At 38.2% G+C, this 19659-nt stretch overlaps 1 protein-coding gene across 2 annotated transcripts; it reads right to left on the bottom strand.

The window, feature by feature from the left end:
• Positions 1-688: 688 nt before the first annotated feature.
• LOC127618881 (transmembrane prolyl 4-hydroxylase-like) lies at positions 689-19105 on the bottom strand. Of its 2 annotated transcripts, XM_052091558.1 has the most exons (10): positions 18742-19105; positions 18295-18575; positions 14372-14453; positions 8903-9081; positions 7391-7481; positions 6142-6307; positions 3446-3631; positions 2815-2905; positions 2512-2617; positions 689-1757 (listed from the first exon to the last, which is right to left on the bottom strand). In XM_052091558.1, exons 2-10 carry the CDS (start codon positions 18517-18519, stop codon positions 1561-1563), a joined length of 1323 nt encoding a protein of 440 aa, XP_051947518.1. In that variant the 5' UTR covers positions 18520-18575; positions 18742-19105; the 3' UTR covers positions 689-1560. The 2 variants fall into 2 exon arrangements, with proteins under 2 accessions (XP_051947518.1, XP_051947517.1); XM_052091557.1 differs by having other exon boundaries at positions 18295-19105.
• Between the last annotated feature and the right edge of the window lie 554 nt (positions 19106-19659).

Below are 19659 nucleotides of genomic sequence, written 5' to 3'. Positions count from 1 at the left end.
GGCTTATTCTCAGCTGCAGCAGCACAAGAGAAATATGTAGAATAACTACAGTCAAAAGTATAGTTGAAACCACCTTTTTTCATTGTTCTAGTCTATGGCAAAGTTCAAAGAAATTAGCACTCCTTAGAGAACATACAACAGACTGTTATAAAGCGTCATTAATGATATCAAAGTGTGCAAAAGGTAGTGTGCATCCATAATCATTTGCTGTATGTATATACAAGTTAATTGCTAAAGCTGTGCATCATGAGTTTTAAAATGTGCTAAAACTCACAGGTTGATCTTTACAAAACCTGTCAAGAAAATGTGCTGGTTCAATTTTATTCTAAAAACAAAATAAATAAATAAGAAGTTATGGTTTGCATCCTATTTTTAGGGTCAATAAGATTTTTTACATTGTGACATTATTTTCATGACAATTGTGCAAATTGTATATTCTTCAAGCAAAATTTAATTTTATTTATTTATTTTTTGCATTGATTTGGGTTCAATATATGAAATTTTCTTGTGCGTTTTTGTTCAAATCAACACAAAAGGATCAGGTCACTGATTAAGTAATCCATTCATGTAGTAAAGATGGAAACATGTTGAAAGTCAGTGGACTTGTTGTTTTATCTGAAGGTGTAATAAACATGTAATACATCTGATACAGGTATAAATCAAGAATTTATTTATAAATTGCATTTATTTCATCAAAGCATCCTACAAAACTGTTTCTTTATAGTTCAAGCTGTATGCTGTTGAAGGCCTTTGAACATTGGCTAAAGTTTCTTTGTCAATAACAATCTTTTATATTACATCTAAAGGGTACTGTACACTAACACACCAGCCATTTAATTATAGCTGCATGAGAATTAATGCTTTTATGTTAATGTGCATTTGAACTACTGTAGCGCCCTCTTGTGCAGAATACAAGCACATGTAGGTCACTGATTTTCCTCAATATTTCTGAGTGTTGAGATTACACGATTGCACAAAGTTGACCAAGGAAGTGAAAACAAACGATGTACACTGGTCTATAGTAATGAATTTAATTCTCAGTATGAATAATTTAGCATTTTACATATTTGACAATTTCTTTGATTGAAATAGTGCATTAAAATGGAAAAAGACAATCTGTGCTTAACCAAACCTGAGATAAATAAACACACACATTATGTGACTCTATTTATATATCCACCACATATGAGAAGTATATTAATAAATAATTAAATAAACAATATGACAAATAAATAATTTTCAATAAATATGCCACACTTAATAAATAAACTCCTTTATAAATAGTGGATAAGTTCATAAGCTTGTGCAGTACCGGCAAATAAATTTAGCGCAAGTTTAGCTATTATTGAAAGAGCAATTTCCCAGTCATGGATAATAAATTATACGTAACATAAGCAGGGGGTGGCCTCTATGTAAAGGTACAGCTTTTGGAAGTGGGTTTCTCGAACTGATCCAGCTTTAGCTTTTGAACTTGTCTAAATAATGTTCGTCATGAGGATTTGCCAAGGGAAACTGATTCTAGATGAGCATACACGTTTTACGTCTAACTTGAGGTCTGGTTCAGAGGTCTTGGTGAAGGTCACTATGCTCTGCTCTTTTGCTTTGCTCTTCTGGGTACCATGAGACCAGACGCTGATAGCGTTCCTGACGTTGCTGATCGGGGTCGATATTCACCCACACAATTCCTGTCCACTTAAAGCCTCGAGTGACCAAGCAGTCACCATGAAGAGAGAATTCATCCAGCTCCCCAACCCAACCTGATGGAAATAAACAATGTGAAATAAAATGTGTAATCAGCTGATTTCAATAAATTATATGGAATTAATTCATATTAATTACGTGGAAATAATTCATATTAATTATCCTAATTAATAATGTATTAATTGTATTACAGCCATCAAATCAATTCTACTAAATGGAGAGATCAAAGGCTATGCAAAATTACTCTTATAGGAATGTCCCAGGTTCAATACAAGTTAAGCTCAATCAACATAATTTGTGGCATAATATTGATTACCACAACAATTTATTCAACACGTCCCTCCTTTTCTTTAAAAAAGCAGAAATTGAGGTTCTAGTGATTTTTTCACACTAAAATTATGTTAAAACTCATTTTGTTTATGTCTTATGGCTATACACAAGGAACAGTGAGTATTTTAATGTTAAAAAAATGCCTCCATTCACTTCTGTTGTAAGTGCCTCACTGGAAACAAGATTTGTGCTTTTTTCAAAGAAAATGATGGACGAGTCAAAATAATTTTTTGTGGTAATCAATATTATGCCACCAATGCTGCCGATTGAGCTTAACTTGTGTCAAACCTGGAATATTCCTTTAATAACAGACAACACTGTATTTAGTTAAGTGCTAAAGACAGAGAAAAGCCCAATGGGATTGTTTTAATCTGCTTAGTTATTGGAATATTACTGATATATTAAGGGCTGGCACCTAGTAATATAAAACTAGTCATAAATAAGTGAAAAATGGAAATGTGAGATTGAGTTAAAAATCACCGTTGCCATCTGAAAGGTGGTTATACCACAGAAGAGCAGTGCCAGCTACAGGTTTGACCTTCAGATTGCCTTTATCACAGTACTGCTGAGAGAGATCACCCAAGACCTGAAACACACACACACACACACACACACACACACACACACACACACCACGAGTGTTCATGAGAAGCTGCAAAACCCAACAACATCAAAAGCTCATGAAAGCAAACACGATTCAAGACCTTCTTCCTGTTGCTTCCTGGTTACTATAGCAACAAAGCTCACCTTCTTCTGTTGCCATAGAAACAAGACATGGCTCACCTCCTCCTCATATGTCCTGTTGTCAGCCACAGGAAAGCTTGTCTCTCCACCTCCATCCACTGAGTTAAGATACAGCAACACCGTTAAATACCTATGAAGAATCACAGCCATAAAGAGAAAACAATAACATTCTTTTCTCCACAATTTAGAATGCCCAATTCCCAATGCGTTCTAAGTCCTCGTGGTGGCGTAGTGACTCGCCTCAATCAGGGTGGCAGAGGACGAATCTCAGTTGCCTCAACGTCTGAGACCGTCAACCCACGCATCTTATCACATGGCTTGTTGAGCGTGTTAACACAGAGACATAGTGTGTGTGTGGAGGCTCACGCTATTCTCTGTGGCATCCACGCACAACTCACCACGGGCCACACCGAGAACCAACCACATTATAGTGACCACAAGGAGTCCCCTATGTGACTCTAACCCAGGCCAATGTGGTTGCTTAGGAGAACTGGCTGGAGTCACTCAGCATGCCCTGGATTTGAACTCACAAATTTGAACTCCAGGAGTGGAACAATAACAATCTTTTAACATTTCTTAGATTTACCATAACATACATTGTCAAACACAGATCTGTGGTTTGGGGTCGATTGTTGCCATTACTTAAATTGTGAAATGTACAAAAATGTACCTGCATGCACCCTGGTTGGAGGAAGAGTTATTTGCTGCCAAGTGTGTATGGGCGCAGCTGCTGTTTGGGTTGGTCGGGCTGCTGTCGTGGTGGGCGTGGCTGTACCCGCCCTGCTCATAACGGACCACTTCCATCGGCTCACTGAGTTTAACCAATGAGGATGGCAGTCGTGTTAAACGGGTCACTCTGGGGGGAAAATAAATTATTTAAAAATCTAATCTTTGTTGGTACAGGTAAGTGCTTGTTCTAAATAGACTCCTACTTTGCATTCTGCATCTAGTAAGTCAGTCTATTACCACAGACAAAATTTTGACTAGTAGTTTTTTTTTTTTTTAAACAAAGAACAACACACAGACAGTAATCCACTTACAATGGAAGTTATTATGGAGGGTTTAAAAACAGAAATGTGAAACTCCCATTTTTGTTAAGAGCTTATATTAATTCTTCCATACAAAACTGTGTTATTTGAGCTGTAAAGCTGTCTAAATTATTATTTTAGTGGTAAGACTACTTTTCAAGGCTAAGGAACCTCTAGTTATACATTTCCACACTGCAAACTCAAAAGTAATCAATACTGGAAAACATCAAGTTGTCTTTATTATTATTATTATTATTATTATTAGTACTTTTTTATCCCCTTTTTCTCCCAATTTGGAATGTCCAATTCACACTACTTAGTAGGTCCTCATGTTGGCGAGGTTACTCACCTCAATCCAGGTGGCGGAGGACACGCCAATCTGTGCATCTTATCACGTAGCTCGCTGTGCATGACACCGCGGAGACTCTGCATGTGGAGGCTCATGCTTTTCTCCTCAATCCATGCAAAACATACCACGCGCCCCATTGAGACTACTAACCACGAACACGACGAGGTTACCTTATGTAACTCTACCCTCTCTAGTAACTAGTCAGCAAAAGCTAATTAGAGACAGAAGGTGGGGGTACGTGGTGGTGGGGGTGTGGTTGAGTGCCAGCTTGTGAATGGAGAGAGAGATCAGGAGATGAGAACAGTAAGAATCATCATTCTTTCTCAATTGTGCTGTACTTAGTCTCACTTAATGAGAGCTTACAACTAATGGACAGAACAGCCTGCTCCACCCCCACCACCTCATGCGAGAGCACGGCCCACAACACCCTCTCTGTGTGCCGGCTGGCTACGAAGGTTTGTGGCTAGTTTCTCTGATGTCACCAGCCCCTTTACGGATCTCACTACAAAGGGTCCACCAGATCCGGTCCAGTAGATGGAGGCATCCTAACATGCTTTTACACACAGCTTCAATTATAACAGTCCGAGAAACTGAAATGTATCATAACACATTTTTTCAGCGTAGGGCTTCAGGGTGAGTGTGCGGCACCATCTCTCTCTGCTTCTCTGGTGTTCCACCTGACTTTTTAAGCAGTCACCGCCATCACTGAAATGAGACTCATGGGTTTAGTATCACTAATCACCAGGTGATGGGTCTTACTGCTTCCTCTCTCCCCACTGACAGACACACGACCACGTCCCGCCCCATAGTAATTTCTGTGGATTTTTCTCTATGTAAGTCCCTTCCCTGTATCATTGCATGCATCAAGTGACAGTTATGGGGTTTACTGGATTTACCTAGATGATTCTCATGAAACTTGTCAAAAGAAAATGTCCTGGTCACGTTTATTCCCAAATCAAGAAAACAAATCTGAAATTAATAAAAAATTAAGCGTACATTTAAGACCATTAAGCTTTTTTGCATTGTGAAATTAAATTCAGGACACTTAAACACATTCTCATTACCGTAAGAGTAATTTCAACTGTGTTACCGTAAACAAAAAAATACTGCTGTACAATTATATTTCTTTTTATTAAAATCAGCGTAAATAAAAAGGCAGCATCACAGGAGTACTACCATCTATTATAACGACCTATTTTTGCATTGCTGTAATAAGAATTGTGGGGTAAAATGAGCATAAATGTAATTAAAATAATATCACAATGTAACAAAACTCTTAATGGCACTATAATTAGGCTTCATTTTATAAATTTAAATCAACCACATTGTCATGAAATGTGTCGATGTACTGGATATAGCTTTGCATAGACAAGGTTAGTTTTGATTTGATCAAACTAGTCTCATCTTTAAATGTATCATGTTTATCATGTAGCAAGTCTTGCGGCTATACTTTTGAAACAGTGTGTACTGTAATGTTATCCTGAGGCTATGCCTGGCCAAATAGACTTCTGTTGTAAGTGCATTACAAATTGAAGGACATTACTGGGGCAGTGGTGGCTCAGTGGTTGAGGCTCAGGGTTACTGACCAGAAGGTCGGGGGTTCAAGCCCCAGCACCACCAAGATGCCACTGTTGGGCCCTTGAGCAAGGCACTAAACTCCAGGTTGCTCCGGGGGGATTGTCCCTGTAATAAGTGCACTGTAAGTCGCTTTGGATAAAAGCGTCTGCCAAATGCATAAATGTAAATGTAAATGAAGGACGAGTCAAATTTGTTGATAGAGCTTTATTTGTATTGAACCCAGAACATTCTGTTAAGTATCTAAGTAGCAGACGCTATTACCCAACGGGACATACAGTAGACCTATTAGAGCAACAATCCTCAGGGAACAATCTGAGGCTAGATGATAGTTCATGACTCACTCTGAACCGGTGACCTTCCGATTACCAGCCCTGAGCTTTAACCACTACACCACCCATCGGAATGCATTACCTGTTCTTGATGCTCTTGAGCAGGTGGTGTGTGCCCTCTCCAAGGTAAAGTCGTGTATGTGTGCTCCTCTGCCTGACCCTGGTGTGGCCATCCATGCCTTGCCCGGCTCTGCCATACTGCAAAACTCCACCACTGACACGCTTGAACTCCTGCAGAGACAAAACTCCTGCAAACACAAACCAGACAAAAAAAGCTGTAAAATCACATTCTATATTAATCAATTATATATTATATTCATTATTAACTATGTGGAAAACTGTAAACACTGTATCTGTGGCGATATAAAAATGGCTATGTTTGTTTTGAGTGACCCACTTTGACCTGCCCGCCAATGTTACTCAACCAATGGCATGACTTGGGGGTGGGGCGATCACTTTGTTTGACCAACGGTATATGGTTGGTGTATTCAGAAAGCTGTTTTGAAAGCAGTTTATTTTTAGTGGCGCAGAAATTTCATACATTAGCTTTAAGATGCCAAGAAATGTTTTGACGAGCGCAGTTATCTTTCCTGTGTTGATGAATTTCCTATAGAATCAGGAAGATGGATTGGGTTATTTTAAAGGGCTCATTCCTTTTTAAATAGCCAATACCTTCAAGTTTACTTCACACAGCTGTGCACCATGATTTGCTACCGTTAGTGGCAGCTGATATTACGGGTAGGGGACATTCTCATTTTAAGGAGCTTTTTATTGGACAACAATTTAAATACACCCATGAGTGCAACATGAGACAAAGAAATGGATTGTAAATGTTTTATGTACATCTGCTCAAATACATTTTTTCCAACTTTTAAGAGTACACTTGCAAAAATAGATGCCTCAAAGCTATCCAACGTGGACTAAAAGCCACAAAACTCCCATTTTGATTTCTTGGGTGCTTTAATATTAATAGAATAATGCTGAATTAAAAGAATATTAATGCTGTTGATGGCAGCATTACAATAGACAAGGCAAGAATAACAATAGTATTTCTCTCTTTTTCTCCATTGTTCACGGGTCAGTGAGTCTTCACTCTTTCTCCTCCGGAACCGAACCACAGCGGGATGCTATCCAGACAATAGGGCAGGGGCACCGGAAGAGGGGGTGCTACCTCTGTGCGTCTGTATGTGTGGCGGATGTTTGTGAGCCGGGGTGCCTGGGTTCCAGGGTAACCCTCATATTAATGAGAATTTAATGAGTGACAATAGAATCCATCCGGAAGCTTCTAACATGTTGTGTCACTGTATCGGATGCAAACACACATCACTTACCAGAAGGATTGGTCTCAAGCCCGGAATGGATTTTCCGTAAGTTATATGAGCTCAGCCAAGATCCATCAGTTGAGTGAGAAAGACTCAAAATCTGTGGCAGAACACAAATATTTTAACACTGGAAATGATTATTTTATTGTTCTCTATTTCTCTCATCAAGTTTTATTCAAACTCATTGGCTCCTTTTTATGGAAGCATGTTTCTGCTCAAGTAAAATTCAAATAAAAAAAATACTGGCCATTATTTTAAGATATTATATAAGTCATTAAGTCAATTATTTTTGAAATACTGTCTCATTATTTTTAGTTAGTATCTCATTATTTTGAAATGTTATCTCATTTTTTTAAATGGAATCTGAAAATGAAATAATATCTCAAAAGATTGAGATACTAACTCTAAATAATGACACAGTATCTCAAAATAATGACTTGTGTTCTGCCATGTATAATTTGATGTGGCAGAAACATGCTTCAATATTCAAAGCTTTTAAAGCAATATTTCACTCAAACATGACAATTTTGTCTTCATCTACCCTCATGTTGTTCCAAACCCTTATGAATTTCATTCTTCTGTGGAACATAAATTGAGAAATATTAAGCAATGTTCAAGCTGCTTGTTTTCATACTTGCAAAAAGTAGAATGACATTACCAAGTTTTTTGGACATGGTGCGATTGAATGCCATATTTTTGACAAGTACCGTGGTTTTCAGGACATGTGTCATGGAAGTACCATGCTATTCTTCAAATTACCTTGGAAATACCATGGTAATGATTCAGCATCATGGTATATATATATATCAAAGTACATTGGTGCTACATTCTGATTCCATCACTGTACCATAGAACCACCACAGTACTTTTTGGTAAGGGCATACAACAAAACAGCATTAAAGGAATAATCCGTGTTCAACACAAGTTAAGCTCAATCGACAGCATGTGGCACAATGTTGATTACCACAAAAATTAATTTGACACAGAAAAAAAAATGTTAAAGTAAGGCGCTTGCAATGGAAGTCAATGGGGTCAATTTCTGGAGGGTTTAAAGGCAGAAATGTGAAGCTTATAATAGTATAAAAGCACTTACAATAATTCCTCAATTAAACTCATGTACTATTTGAGCTGTAAAGTTGTTTAAATCGACATTTTAGGGTTTTTGACATTACATCGTCATGGCAACAGTTGTAAAATTGGCTATAACTTTACACAGAAAAGGTTAGAAAGTGATTTTATCACATTCAAATCATGTTAACACACATATTATTGTTTATATATTGTGGCTATACTTTTGAAATAGTATTTTAACATTTACAGATTGGCCCCCCATCCACTTCCATTGTAAGTGCCTCACTGGAACCTTGATTTTTGCTTTTTTTAAAGAAAAGGAGGGACAACATGAGGGTGAGTAAATGATGACAGAATTTTTCCTTTTTTGGAAACACCCTTTAGTTAGTATTAACCATTTCAGAGCGATAAGTGAATAATGAAACAATTTCAAATCTCTGTGGATCTGACCTCCTCCCTCTGCAGTAGACCATCCTGGTTGAGGTCGAGCAAACTGAAGATTTCATCTTGAGTGAGTTGTTCCTCTTGGCTCTCAGGGGTCGTGAGGAGAGGGCTGTGGGTCAACCCCTTGAGCTGCGCCAGCTGCATCACCACACTGCTCTCCTCCACACTCAGGAATCCTGGGATCTCTAAAACACACATTAAGATGCAAATGTCAACCTGCATACTGTCAAACATATTTCTGAAGGCCAGGTATTTATAAAGTAGACTATCATTTAACAAATAAAGTCAGGTGTAGTTAGTACCACACAACTAACTGCTTGGGATTTGTATTTTTCTGAAGAAAATGTGAGTGGCGCTTGCCCATGCAAAACTCACCAACATGATGCCTGGGTGTTGTAAATGGTTAACAGGGCATTGCTATATGGTTTCCAGGGTGTTCTTGGTGGTTTCTTACTGGCCAAATTCAACAGTGCCCATCCCCAAGTCTATGCTATTCTGATCCCTTCAGTATATATGAGCCATATCTTCAGTACTGGGTTCCTCCTTCAATGAAAGTCCATTGGATTTAATATTTTATTGATATGTAGGGTTGGGTGTTGGTTCCAATCCCCAAACATAAGTATGAGCAAAAAATCATAATAGTGATGCTTAAGCAAGCACATCTCACTACAAATAGGTAATAAATAAGGTTTAAACCCCACCACCCATAAGTCCCTCTATGTATACTATTGTTATACGACAAGTGTGGATGAGAAGGAGATCACAATTTATATCCTTTTTTACTAGATATCTCCACTTTCACTTCCACATTCTTCTTCTTTTGTTTTTGGCTTATACCACAGGTCTGTTGAATTCAATTATTTTCCAGTAAATGCACAGCTATTAAGTAGTTTCAAATGATTTAAGTTATTTCAAAGTGGTGTACAGGCTACCACAGCAAAATAACCAATTAAAACAAAGACAGTGGTTAAGTACAACAGATAAGAATGACAAGCAATGTCTATAATACCCCAAGTTTACTTAAACTTTGATTGAAAAGCATCCTTGGGCTCCCTCTCTTTCGCTCTAGCCTCTCGACGAGAGCTGCAACATAAAAGGTAATCCCAGAAGTGATCTCTCTCAGTTTCTGAGTTTCTCTCACTCACACAAACACACTACATAATTACTCCAGTAAAGCAGTGCAAGCCCGAAATCCTCCGTTGCTGGCTCTAAAGTGATGTTTTCAAACTAGCAACGAAGGCTTGAGCTGTATCAGTGTAAGATGCTGAATCCATGGTGGAATAAAGTAGTTACATTCACAAGTGCTTTTTAGGGATGAAAACCAGGCAATGTCTTGAGATAAAACCCATAACGATGTCTTAAGGTGTGGTAACCGTGGTATAAGCGGAATAATTGACTCTGGCCAGCTGAATTATTGAAAAAATAACAAATAAATAACTGGTTTAGCATTATCCGCTGCACATCGGGTGTGCATTATTTTTCAATAATTCAACTGTCCGTCATCGATTATTCCTTACATATCGCCACCTACTGGGCAGGGAAGATAATTAATAGTATAAAAGGACTTAAATATTGATGTTTCTCACCCACACTTTTCATTTCGCCTTTGAAGATATGGATTTAAACACTGGAATCTTATGGATTATTTTTATGATGCCTTTATCTGCTTTTTGTACCTTCAAAGTTCTGACTGCCATTCAATTGCATTGTATGGACCTACAGAGCTGAAACATTTTTCTAAAAATCTTCATTTGTGTTCAGCATAAGAAACATAGTCATACACATCTGGTATGGCATGAGGGTGAGTAAATTATGAGATAATTTTTATTTTTGGGTGAACTATCCCTTTAACAACCTGTTAAGAGGATCTTAAAAGCAGACATGATTTCAGAATATTTGTGTATGATATATTGTAGCTGTGTCTGTGAGAGTTACACTGAGTGGGAGACAGAGAGACTGTCAACGAGTGAGAGGACATTATGAGATTAGACTGAGATTAAAAGGATCACAGTCACACTATGCATGGCTAATCAACAAACCTGTCCACTGCCAGAGTTTTCTGCAAATGGGTGTTAATGCAATCAATTCTCCTTTGGTGAGAACTGTCATTCTCAGTTCAAAGTAAAGTTGATGCGGGTTGAAGTGAGAAGTTGGGAGTATATATATATATATATATACACATACATACAAATACATATATACACATGCAGTAGGCAACGTGAGTGCAGTGACCAAACTTATTTTAGCTTCTTCAAAGTTGCAACCCTTTGTCTTGATTACAACTCAGCACACTTGCTGTCTACTCTTATTTCACTGTCTAGTCCAATTCATGCATTTTTGCTTTTTTTATGAATTTGTTATATTTATATGAGCACCACAAACTAATTTCAAGCATTTAACATAGCTTTAAAAATATTTTTACATTAAAAGACTTTTAAGATAATAAAAAACATACATTAAGTCAAATGTTAAAACTTTGTATAAATTAAGACTTTAATTAAGATTAATCTGTGTAATGGCCTCATTTTAAGGTCAATGATACATTTTTATATACTAAATAGCTAAAATTGTAAGCAGAGGCCATTTAGTTTGAAAATACACATAAAATTTAATCTGCCCATCCCCCTCCTTTGAGACTTCAAAAATGGTAATGCCCAGCCCATTGAGAGTGTTAATGAGGCTATGCCAATAATCTGTTGGGGTGGGGGCCATTGTCTCTCTGGGATGGGTGAGAGTGCTGAATGACTTAGATTGCTTTAGGTTTCAGTGTTATCTATCACTGTTATTGTTCTACACTTTTTGAAAAGCAGACAATACATGAATATATATATATATATGCACAGTGATGCACTTCATAATGCTTTTCTGAATGGATTGTCTCCTTTTTCTGGGAGTGATGTGGTCTCTCAAACTCATTCGATTGGACAAGGGAAAGAAGGGGTCCTGGGAATGGAGTGGAGAGGAAGTGAGGGCCATTTTTGGGGTAGACAATATGTAGTGCTCCCAGCAGGGGAAGAAAAACTCCTCAGCACCACACACGCACAGATGCTGCTCCAACACTCTCACACTTACAAACTTCCTTTTACACACCTCTGCCACTCATGTAAAGTGCTATCTATCTATATATCTATCTAAACTCATGTGGCTTTGTGGCTAATCAACTGAATTACTATAATCACACAACCCAAATATTTCAGGAGAAAAGAGTTTGTGATAAATCAGAGCTCACAATTCATCATATCCAGCAGAGAAACGAAAGGACCAGCAAGTCACACATGGTCACGCACACACACTCCCTAACCAATCCAATCTCATGTCCTGCAAAGACCCGCCCTCACCCTGATGGGCAATGCCGTATAAATACACCTATTAACTGACCTAGTCTGACTAACCCATAATTAACAACTATTCTGGACTATGACTCCTGCTCTACTGCTGCTCCTGCTCGGTCCTGGCATGGGTGCCATGCCCAGTGGACATTGGGAACACCAGGGATCCTCTCGTTGTGTGCCCATCCCAACCAACATGGCCTTGTGCCAGGGTTTGGGCTACAACAGCATGCGGATTCCCAACTTGCTCGGTCATGAATCTCCTGCTGAAGCAGTCCAGCAAAGCACCAGCTGGCTGCCGCTCCTCACCCGAGAGTGTCACCCGCACGCCCGCATCTTTCTCTGCTCGCTCTTCGCTCCTGTGTGCCTTGAGAGGTAAGACAACCTTCTAATTGACACAATGTGTCTTTGGCTGGACAGCAAGAACAATGGCCATCAACATTTGGTGATGGTAAGCATACTATCCATTGAAAACTAGTGATGCAACAATGTATCGGCAAAACATCGGTATAAGATAAAAACAAAAGATTCTTTGAAAACAGCTGATGATCAGGGCTGATTATTTCCAGTCAAAAGGGACCGGGAAAAAAAAATGTGTAGGACAATTAGCCTTTAACTCATGCTGCGTGTGAAAGAAAATAACTCTAGTGTGGAATTACTTTGAATTGGGTAAAAATGATAGCAGCTGCAATTTGCAAGCTTTGCACTGCTTGAATTTGTAAAAGAAATAGAGGGATGAATATGTTAATTCCCAATTTAGTAAATGATATACATTTTTATTGGAGAAAATCAGTTAGCGAGAGCTACATCATCCAATTAATTGTTGGATCTTATCTGTAAAAGTGACTTTGGTATGAACTGCTAGTTTCCGCTTGGTCACATTAAGTTAAAAAAACACCAGAACTCTTTGGCAAAAAATGACTGTTTCTTCGTTATCCCTTTGCTAATGGCTTTTCCCATTTTCCAGGATAATTTCACCATGTAGAAGTTTGTGCGAGTCTATAAGGGACAGCTGCGCCCCCATCATGAGCTGCTATGGTTACCCCTGGCCCAGAATCCTCCAATGTGACCAGTTTCCTAAGGATCACCTGATGTGCATTTCCTCAGTTGCGCATATGCAAAATGGCACCAGCAATGAGGGCAGGGGTAAACAAATACCTTTTTTCAAACATATGTACTGGAGTTTTTTTGCAGAGCACTTTAGACAAACACAATGCTGGATGTCAAGATAATTTTCTCTGACAGACTGATGTTTTGGTTTGTTTTAGTGGTTCCGCGTGCTAGCTGCGCAGATTGCGAGCTAGAGGAAGCTCTGTCATCCAAAGAACTGCTAGATCTCTTCTGTAAAAGTGACTTTGGTAAGAACAACTAGTTTCAACTAATGTGTTTAATACCAGAGGCGCGGGTTTAAAAACTGACATATCTGAATATTAATCCAGATTTCTATACTGATCCATCTCTCGCTTCTAAAAATGGTTTGAATGTTTCTCATTATCGCATTTATTGTCTTTTTCTCTCTAATAGTGGTTAAAGTGCGCTTATCCAAACTGAATTCCAGCAGCTCTGTTCTTAACATGTTCTCCCTGGGTTCTCGGTTTGAAGTTCTAAAGCATGGTCCACTGCTGGGTGGGGAAATGAGGAGTCGCCTGACACTCTGGCTTGAGCAAGACGCCACCTGTGTGGGCAACATGACCCGCCACCATCCCCATGGGGGCACCTTCCTGTTGACAGGCACTGTTGTAGGCAAGAGGCTACTAGTCACCAAAGCTTTTAGCTGGGGAAAACGCCAGCGCCACCTCAACCAGGCTGCCCGCAAGTGGAAAAGCCACCAGTGTAGAGGGTAGTTTCACATGGGAAAGTGTGAATTTATGGGTGTTTAAAAATGTATGTGACTTTGTAAATAATAGAAAATCCATGTTCTATATTTTTAAAGGTAAAGATATTAAACGATTTCAAATGTTTTTTTGTGTGTGTTTTTTACTGTCTATGTTTCAATTCCTTGGATATTTAAATTTTCCTTAGGCATGCATTGTTTAACCAAAAACAATAAAGTCTTAACCAAGAGTATACTTTCCCAAAGAACTTTTAAAACAACTCAGTGATAATTTATCATAATAAACCTCTACAGCTGCAAATGGAAACTCACCGAACAGCAGTGGTTTCAAGCTGAGAGTGTGCATGTTATGGGTCCGGTCAGGAACAAGAGAAACTTTTTGTACGTGCCCAACCTGAGCAGAAAAGACATAACATGCAATCCAAAGAATGCAAAAATGAGACTTACACATACATAAGACACAACAGAGTTATTCTATTAAAACAATGTGGCACAAACAAAAAAGTTACTGAGTGAACCTTTAACATATGCATAAATAATTACAAATTTTGAAAAATTATTTTCAAACTGGGGACCAGGGACACCCAGGGGGCAGAAAGGGGGTGATAGGGGCTCCGCTGTAAATTTGAGAGAAATGTAAAAAAAAATTACAAAATGTATAACAGTAAAAAATATTGTACAAATCTGCAGTTTTTATTTCTTTTGTGTTAATTTCTCCTTTCTTGCAACAAATATATGTTCACAAATAGGTAATACATATGTATTTTACATAGTGTATATATTATATTTAATATATATATATATATATATATATATATATATATATATATATATATATATACACACACAGTTGAAGTCATAAGTTTACATACACCTTAGCAAAATACATTTAAACTCAGTTTTTCATAATTCCTGACATTTAATCGTAGAAAACTTTCCCTGTTTTAGGTCAGTTAGGATCACTACTTTATTTTAAGAATGTGAAATGTCAGAATAATTGTAGAGATAACTATTTATTTCAGCTTTTATTTCTTTCATCACATTCCCAGTGGGTTAGAAGTTTACAAACACTTTGTTAGTATTTGGTAGAATTGCCTTTCAATTGTTTAGCTTAGGTCAAATATTTTGTTAACAATAAGTTGCTGGAATTTTGGCCCATTCCTCCAGAAAGAACTGGTGCAACTGAGTCAGGTTTGCAGGCCTCCACTCTTACTGGCACACACTTTTTCTGCCCATCAGATTGAGGTCAGGACTTTGTGATGGCCACTCCAATACCTTGACTTTGTTGTTCTTAAGCCATTTTGTCACAACATTGGAGGAATGCTTTGGGTCATTGTCCATTTGGCATTACTGGCTGATGTCTTGATATCTTGCTTCAATATATTTACACAAAAATAGATGCCATCTATTTTGTGAAGTGCACCAGTCCCTCCTGCAGCAAAGAACCCCCACAGCATGATGTTGCCATCCCCATATTTCACGGTCGGGATGATGTTCTTCGGCTTGCAAGCCTCACCCTTTTTCCTCCAAACATAACAATGGTCATTATGGCCAAACAGTTCAGTTTGTTTCATCAGACCAGAGAACATTTCATCTCTGTCCCAAGCACTTGCAAACTGTAGTCTGGCTTTTTTATGACGGTTTTGTAGCAGTGACTTCTTCCTTGCTGAGCAGCCTTTCAGGTTATATCGATATAGGACTCGTTTGACTGTGGATATAGATACTCATCAACCTGTTTCCTCCAGCATCTTCACAAGGTCCTTTGATGTTCTGGGATTGATTTGCACTTTTCGTGCCAAACTACGTTAATCTCTAGGAGACAGAATATATCTCCTTCCTGAGCAATATGATGGCTGCATTGTCCCATTGTGTTTATATTGCCATACAGATGAACGTTGTACCTTCAGGCATTTTGAAATTGCTTCCAAGGATGAACCAGACTTGTGGAGGTCCACACATCCACAGAGGTTTGGGCTGATTTCTTTTGATTTTCCCATAATGTCAAGCAAAGAGGCACGAAGGTAGGCCTTAAAAAACATCCACAGGTACACCTCCAATTGACTCCAATTAGTCTATCAGAAGATAAATGGCTAATTGTCTAAAGGCTTGGCATAATTTTCAGGAATTTTCCAATCTGCTTAAAGGCACAGTTAACTTAGTGTATGTATTTTCTCACCCACTGGAATTGTGATATAATCAATTAAACAATCTGACTGTTATCAATGGTTGCAAAAATGACTCATGTCATGCACAAAGTAGATGTCCTAACTGACTTGCAATAACTATAGTTTGCAAATATGAAATCTGTGGAGTGGTTAAAAAATGTGTTTAATATTAAGTGTATGTAAACTTCTGACTTCAAATGTATATACACTGATCAGCAACAACATTAAAACCACTGACAGGTAAAGTAAATAACATTTATTATCGTGTTATAATGGCACCTGTCAAGGGGTGGGAAATATTAGGCAGCAAATGAACAGTCAGTTCTTGAATTTCATGAACTGGAAGCAGGAAAATGAGCAAGCGCAAGGATCTGAACGACATTGACAAGGGCCAGATTGTGATTGCTAGACGACTGGGTCAGAGCATCTCCAAAACGGCAGGTCTTGTGAGGTGTTACCAATATGCAGTGGTTAGTACCTACCAAAAGTGGTCCAAGGAAGGACAACTAGTGAACCGGCGACAGGTTCATGGGAGCCCAAGGCTCATTAATGCATGTGGGGAGCGAAGGCTAGCCTGTCAGTTCCGATCCCACAGAAACGCTACTGTATCTCAAATTGCTGAAAAACGTAATGCTGGCCATGATAGAATGGTGTCAGAACACATAGCCGCAGACTGGTCAGAGTTTCCATGCTGATCCCTGTCCACTGCCGAAAGCGATACAATGGGCACATGAGCGTCAGAACTGGACCATGGAGCAATGAAAGAAAGTGGCCTGGTCTGATGAATCACGTTTTCTTTTAGATCATGTGGATGTACCTGGAGAAGAGATGGCAGCAGGATGCACTTTGGGAAGAAGGAAGGCAGTGGCAGTGTGATGCTCTGGGCAATGTTCTGCTGGTAAACCTTGGGTTCTGGCATTCATGCGGATGCTACTTTGATACGCACCAGCTACCTAAAGAATGTTGCACACCAGGGACACTCCTTCATGGCAAAGGTATTCCCTGATGGCAATGGCCCAATTCAGCAGGATAATGTGCCCTGCCACACTGCAAAAAAATTTCAAAAATGGTTTGAGGAAGATGACAAAGAGTTCAAGGTGTTGACTTGGCTTCCAAATTCCCCAGATCTCAATCTTGAGCATCTATGTGATGTGCTGGACCAACAAGTCCGATCCATGGAGGCCACACCTCGCAACTTACAGGACTTAAAAGATCTGCTGCTAACGTCTTGGTGCCAGATACCACAGGACACCTTAAGAGGTCTTGTGGAGTCCATGCCTCGATGGGTCAGAGCTGTTTTGGTGGCATGGGGGTGGGGGTGTGCGCGGGGGGTCCTATACGATATTATGCAATTGGTTTTAATGTTGTGGCTGATTGGTGTATATATAAAATATATAATATATATATATATATATATATATATATATATATTGTATAAGTTTTCATTGACACTGTTGTTCTTAGCTTGGCCAATTGTTGAATGGCACTATTTCCTGTAAAGCTGTTTTGGAACAATAATAAAATAAAATAAGCTCTATACATATGCTGTATTAATATATAGATAGTATATAAATATTACAAATTCAGCAATATTTGTCTAATATTGGGTAGAAAGAAAACAAACATTATGTTTTTTGAATGACTTTTTTTAACCTGTTTCTAGAGCTGGGTTTTCAAATTCTTATTTTATATAAGTGAATATGCACATTTTATTACAAATAAATATATATTGACATTAAAGTTAATATTTTGTCTTTATACTCTATCCAGGAAACAATTTAAAGACTATTAGTCAATAAAGTTATGCATCCACCAGGTTACCATCCTAGCCATCCCTTATTACAATATTAAAATATATAATCATAATGACATCATACTTATTTCAGGAAGTAAACTCTGCAGACAAGTAATATCCTCTTTTACCTACTTTTATATTACATTTTGTTATGTTTGTCATGATTTTCTATAGTAAACTATTGAAATCCGAATACTTGCAGAAAAATCTGCATTAAATAACCGTATCATACCATACCATATCAGGACATTATTTAATAGTAATAGTGGGCGTACCCGAATCCCCTCCAGGCGAGGCAGATGAAAAGAGTGCTCAGGGTTCAGGCTTGGTGTTGGGGTTTGATGTTCATCAGGTATGGATCTGGGGGCAGAAGTACTCTTCTCAAGTGGGACATCCTGCTCTCCACCAGAAGTCTCCCCAGACCCAGTGTTGTAGTGCACATAAAGCAGCAAAGCTATGATATTTATTATGTAGATGTGGAAGAAGGCCATCACCACCATGAAGTAAGCCCTGGAGCAGACACTGCTCTTCTGGATGTTGATTCGCTCCCGGGAGCCTGGATGAGGTGGTGGAGGGGGAAAGAGATCCGACAAACTCTCCTGATACTCATCCATCTCAGATTACTGCTAAATCACTACTCTGACGTTTATTTTACCAATCTAACCTCTTATTTCTGTACATTACGTTAAAATGAGTCCAGGATTGCAGACAACAGAGGTTACCTGGTTTGGCAGCTCACTGGTGTCATAGAGGACTGTCACACTGATGATGTTAACACACTTAAGAAGGTCTACATGGCGATTCAGATGCAAATATTGCTCATGCCTTCAAAAATTAGGTCAATCGTATTTTGCTTCAAACTAGAGTAAAAAGTGGAGGGCAATGTCAACTGTCTAATGTAGCTCGTAAAATCCCACGAGTGATTAAATTAGACAAAACCTACACATATCAGAAGGATTAGAGCAACAAGACGCGAAAAAACTCACGATTCATTCATTAATGCGTCACAACGATAAGCATAGGAACAAAAATAACAAGATCGCTTATAATCATCCGTCATTCGCCCGACAGACACCATGAAGCCACCAACGTTACAGTTGATAAGCCTAATAGATTTACCTTTCAAAATAAAAGCATTTTGAAGCGTGTAATTTTTAAACGTTGCTTTGGAATTTTTCTTTGGACTTTTTTGTATTTCTACTTTATTTCTACTTTTTTCATTAATAACCAATTTAATTACCAATATCACCAATTGACTACACGATGTTTGTTAAAATGTTGTTAACAAGACGTCTATATACTTTTAATTCTTACAAAAAAAATCTTATGAGCGCAGTGTATGTTGTACTAAATTATGCATAATGTAATTAATATATTTTAATGATATATTAATTTAATTTACATACTGTCTTACAATAAAATGTGCATGGTCAAAAACAATAGCATTTGCAAATAGCGTGTTTTCTTTTTCAATAATATTTTTAGATCACCATTTATTAGATTTTTTTACTTTAGATTACTTATCTTGTTACTTTTCCTTTTTAACTTACGGTTTTTCTTTAATTCAAATATGAACATCCACGATTTGTCTTAGAATACTAATAATACATTTTTATTTTGACTAATTCTAGTACATTATA

Source organism: Xyrauchen texanus, chromosome 25 (assembly GCF_025860055.1).
Source record: "Xyrauchen texanus isolate HMW12.3.18 chromosome 25, RBS_HiC_50CHRs, whole genome shotgun sequence".
NCBI classification, from domain to species: Eukaryota; Metazoa; Chordata; class Actinopteri; order Cypriniformes; family Catostomidae; genus Xyrauchen; species Xyrauchen texanus.
Note: the sequence above shows the minus strand (reverse complement) of the source record. Positions and strands in the feature narration are given on the sequence as shown.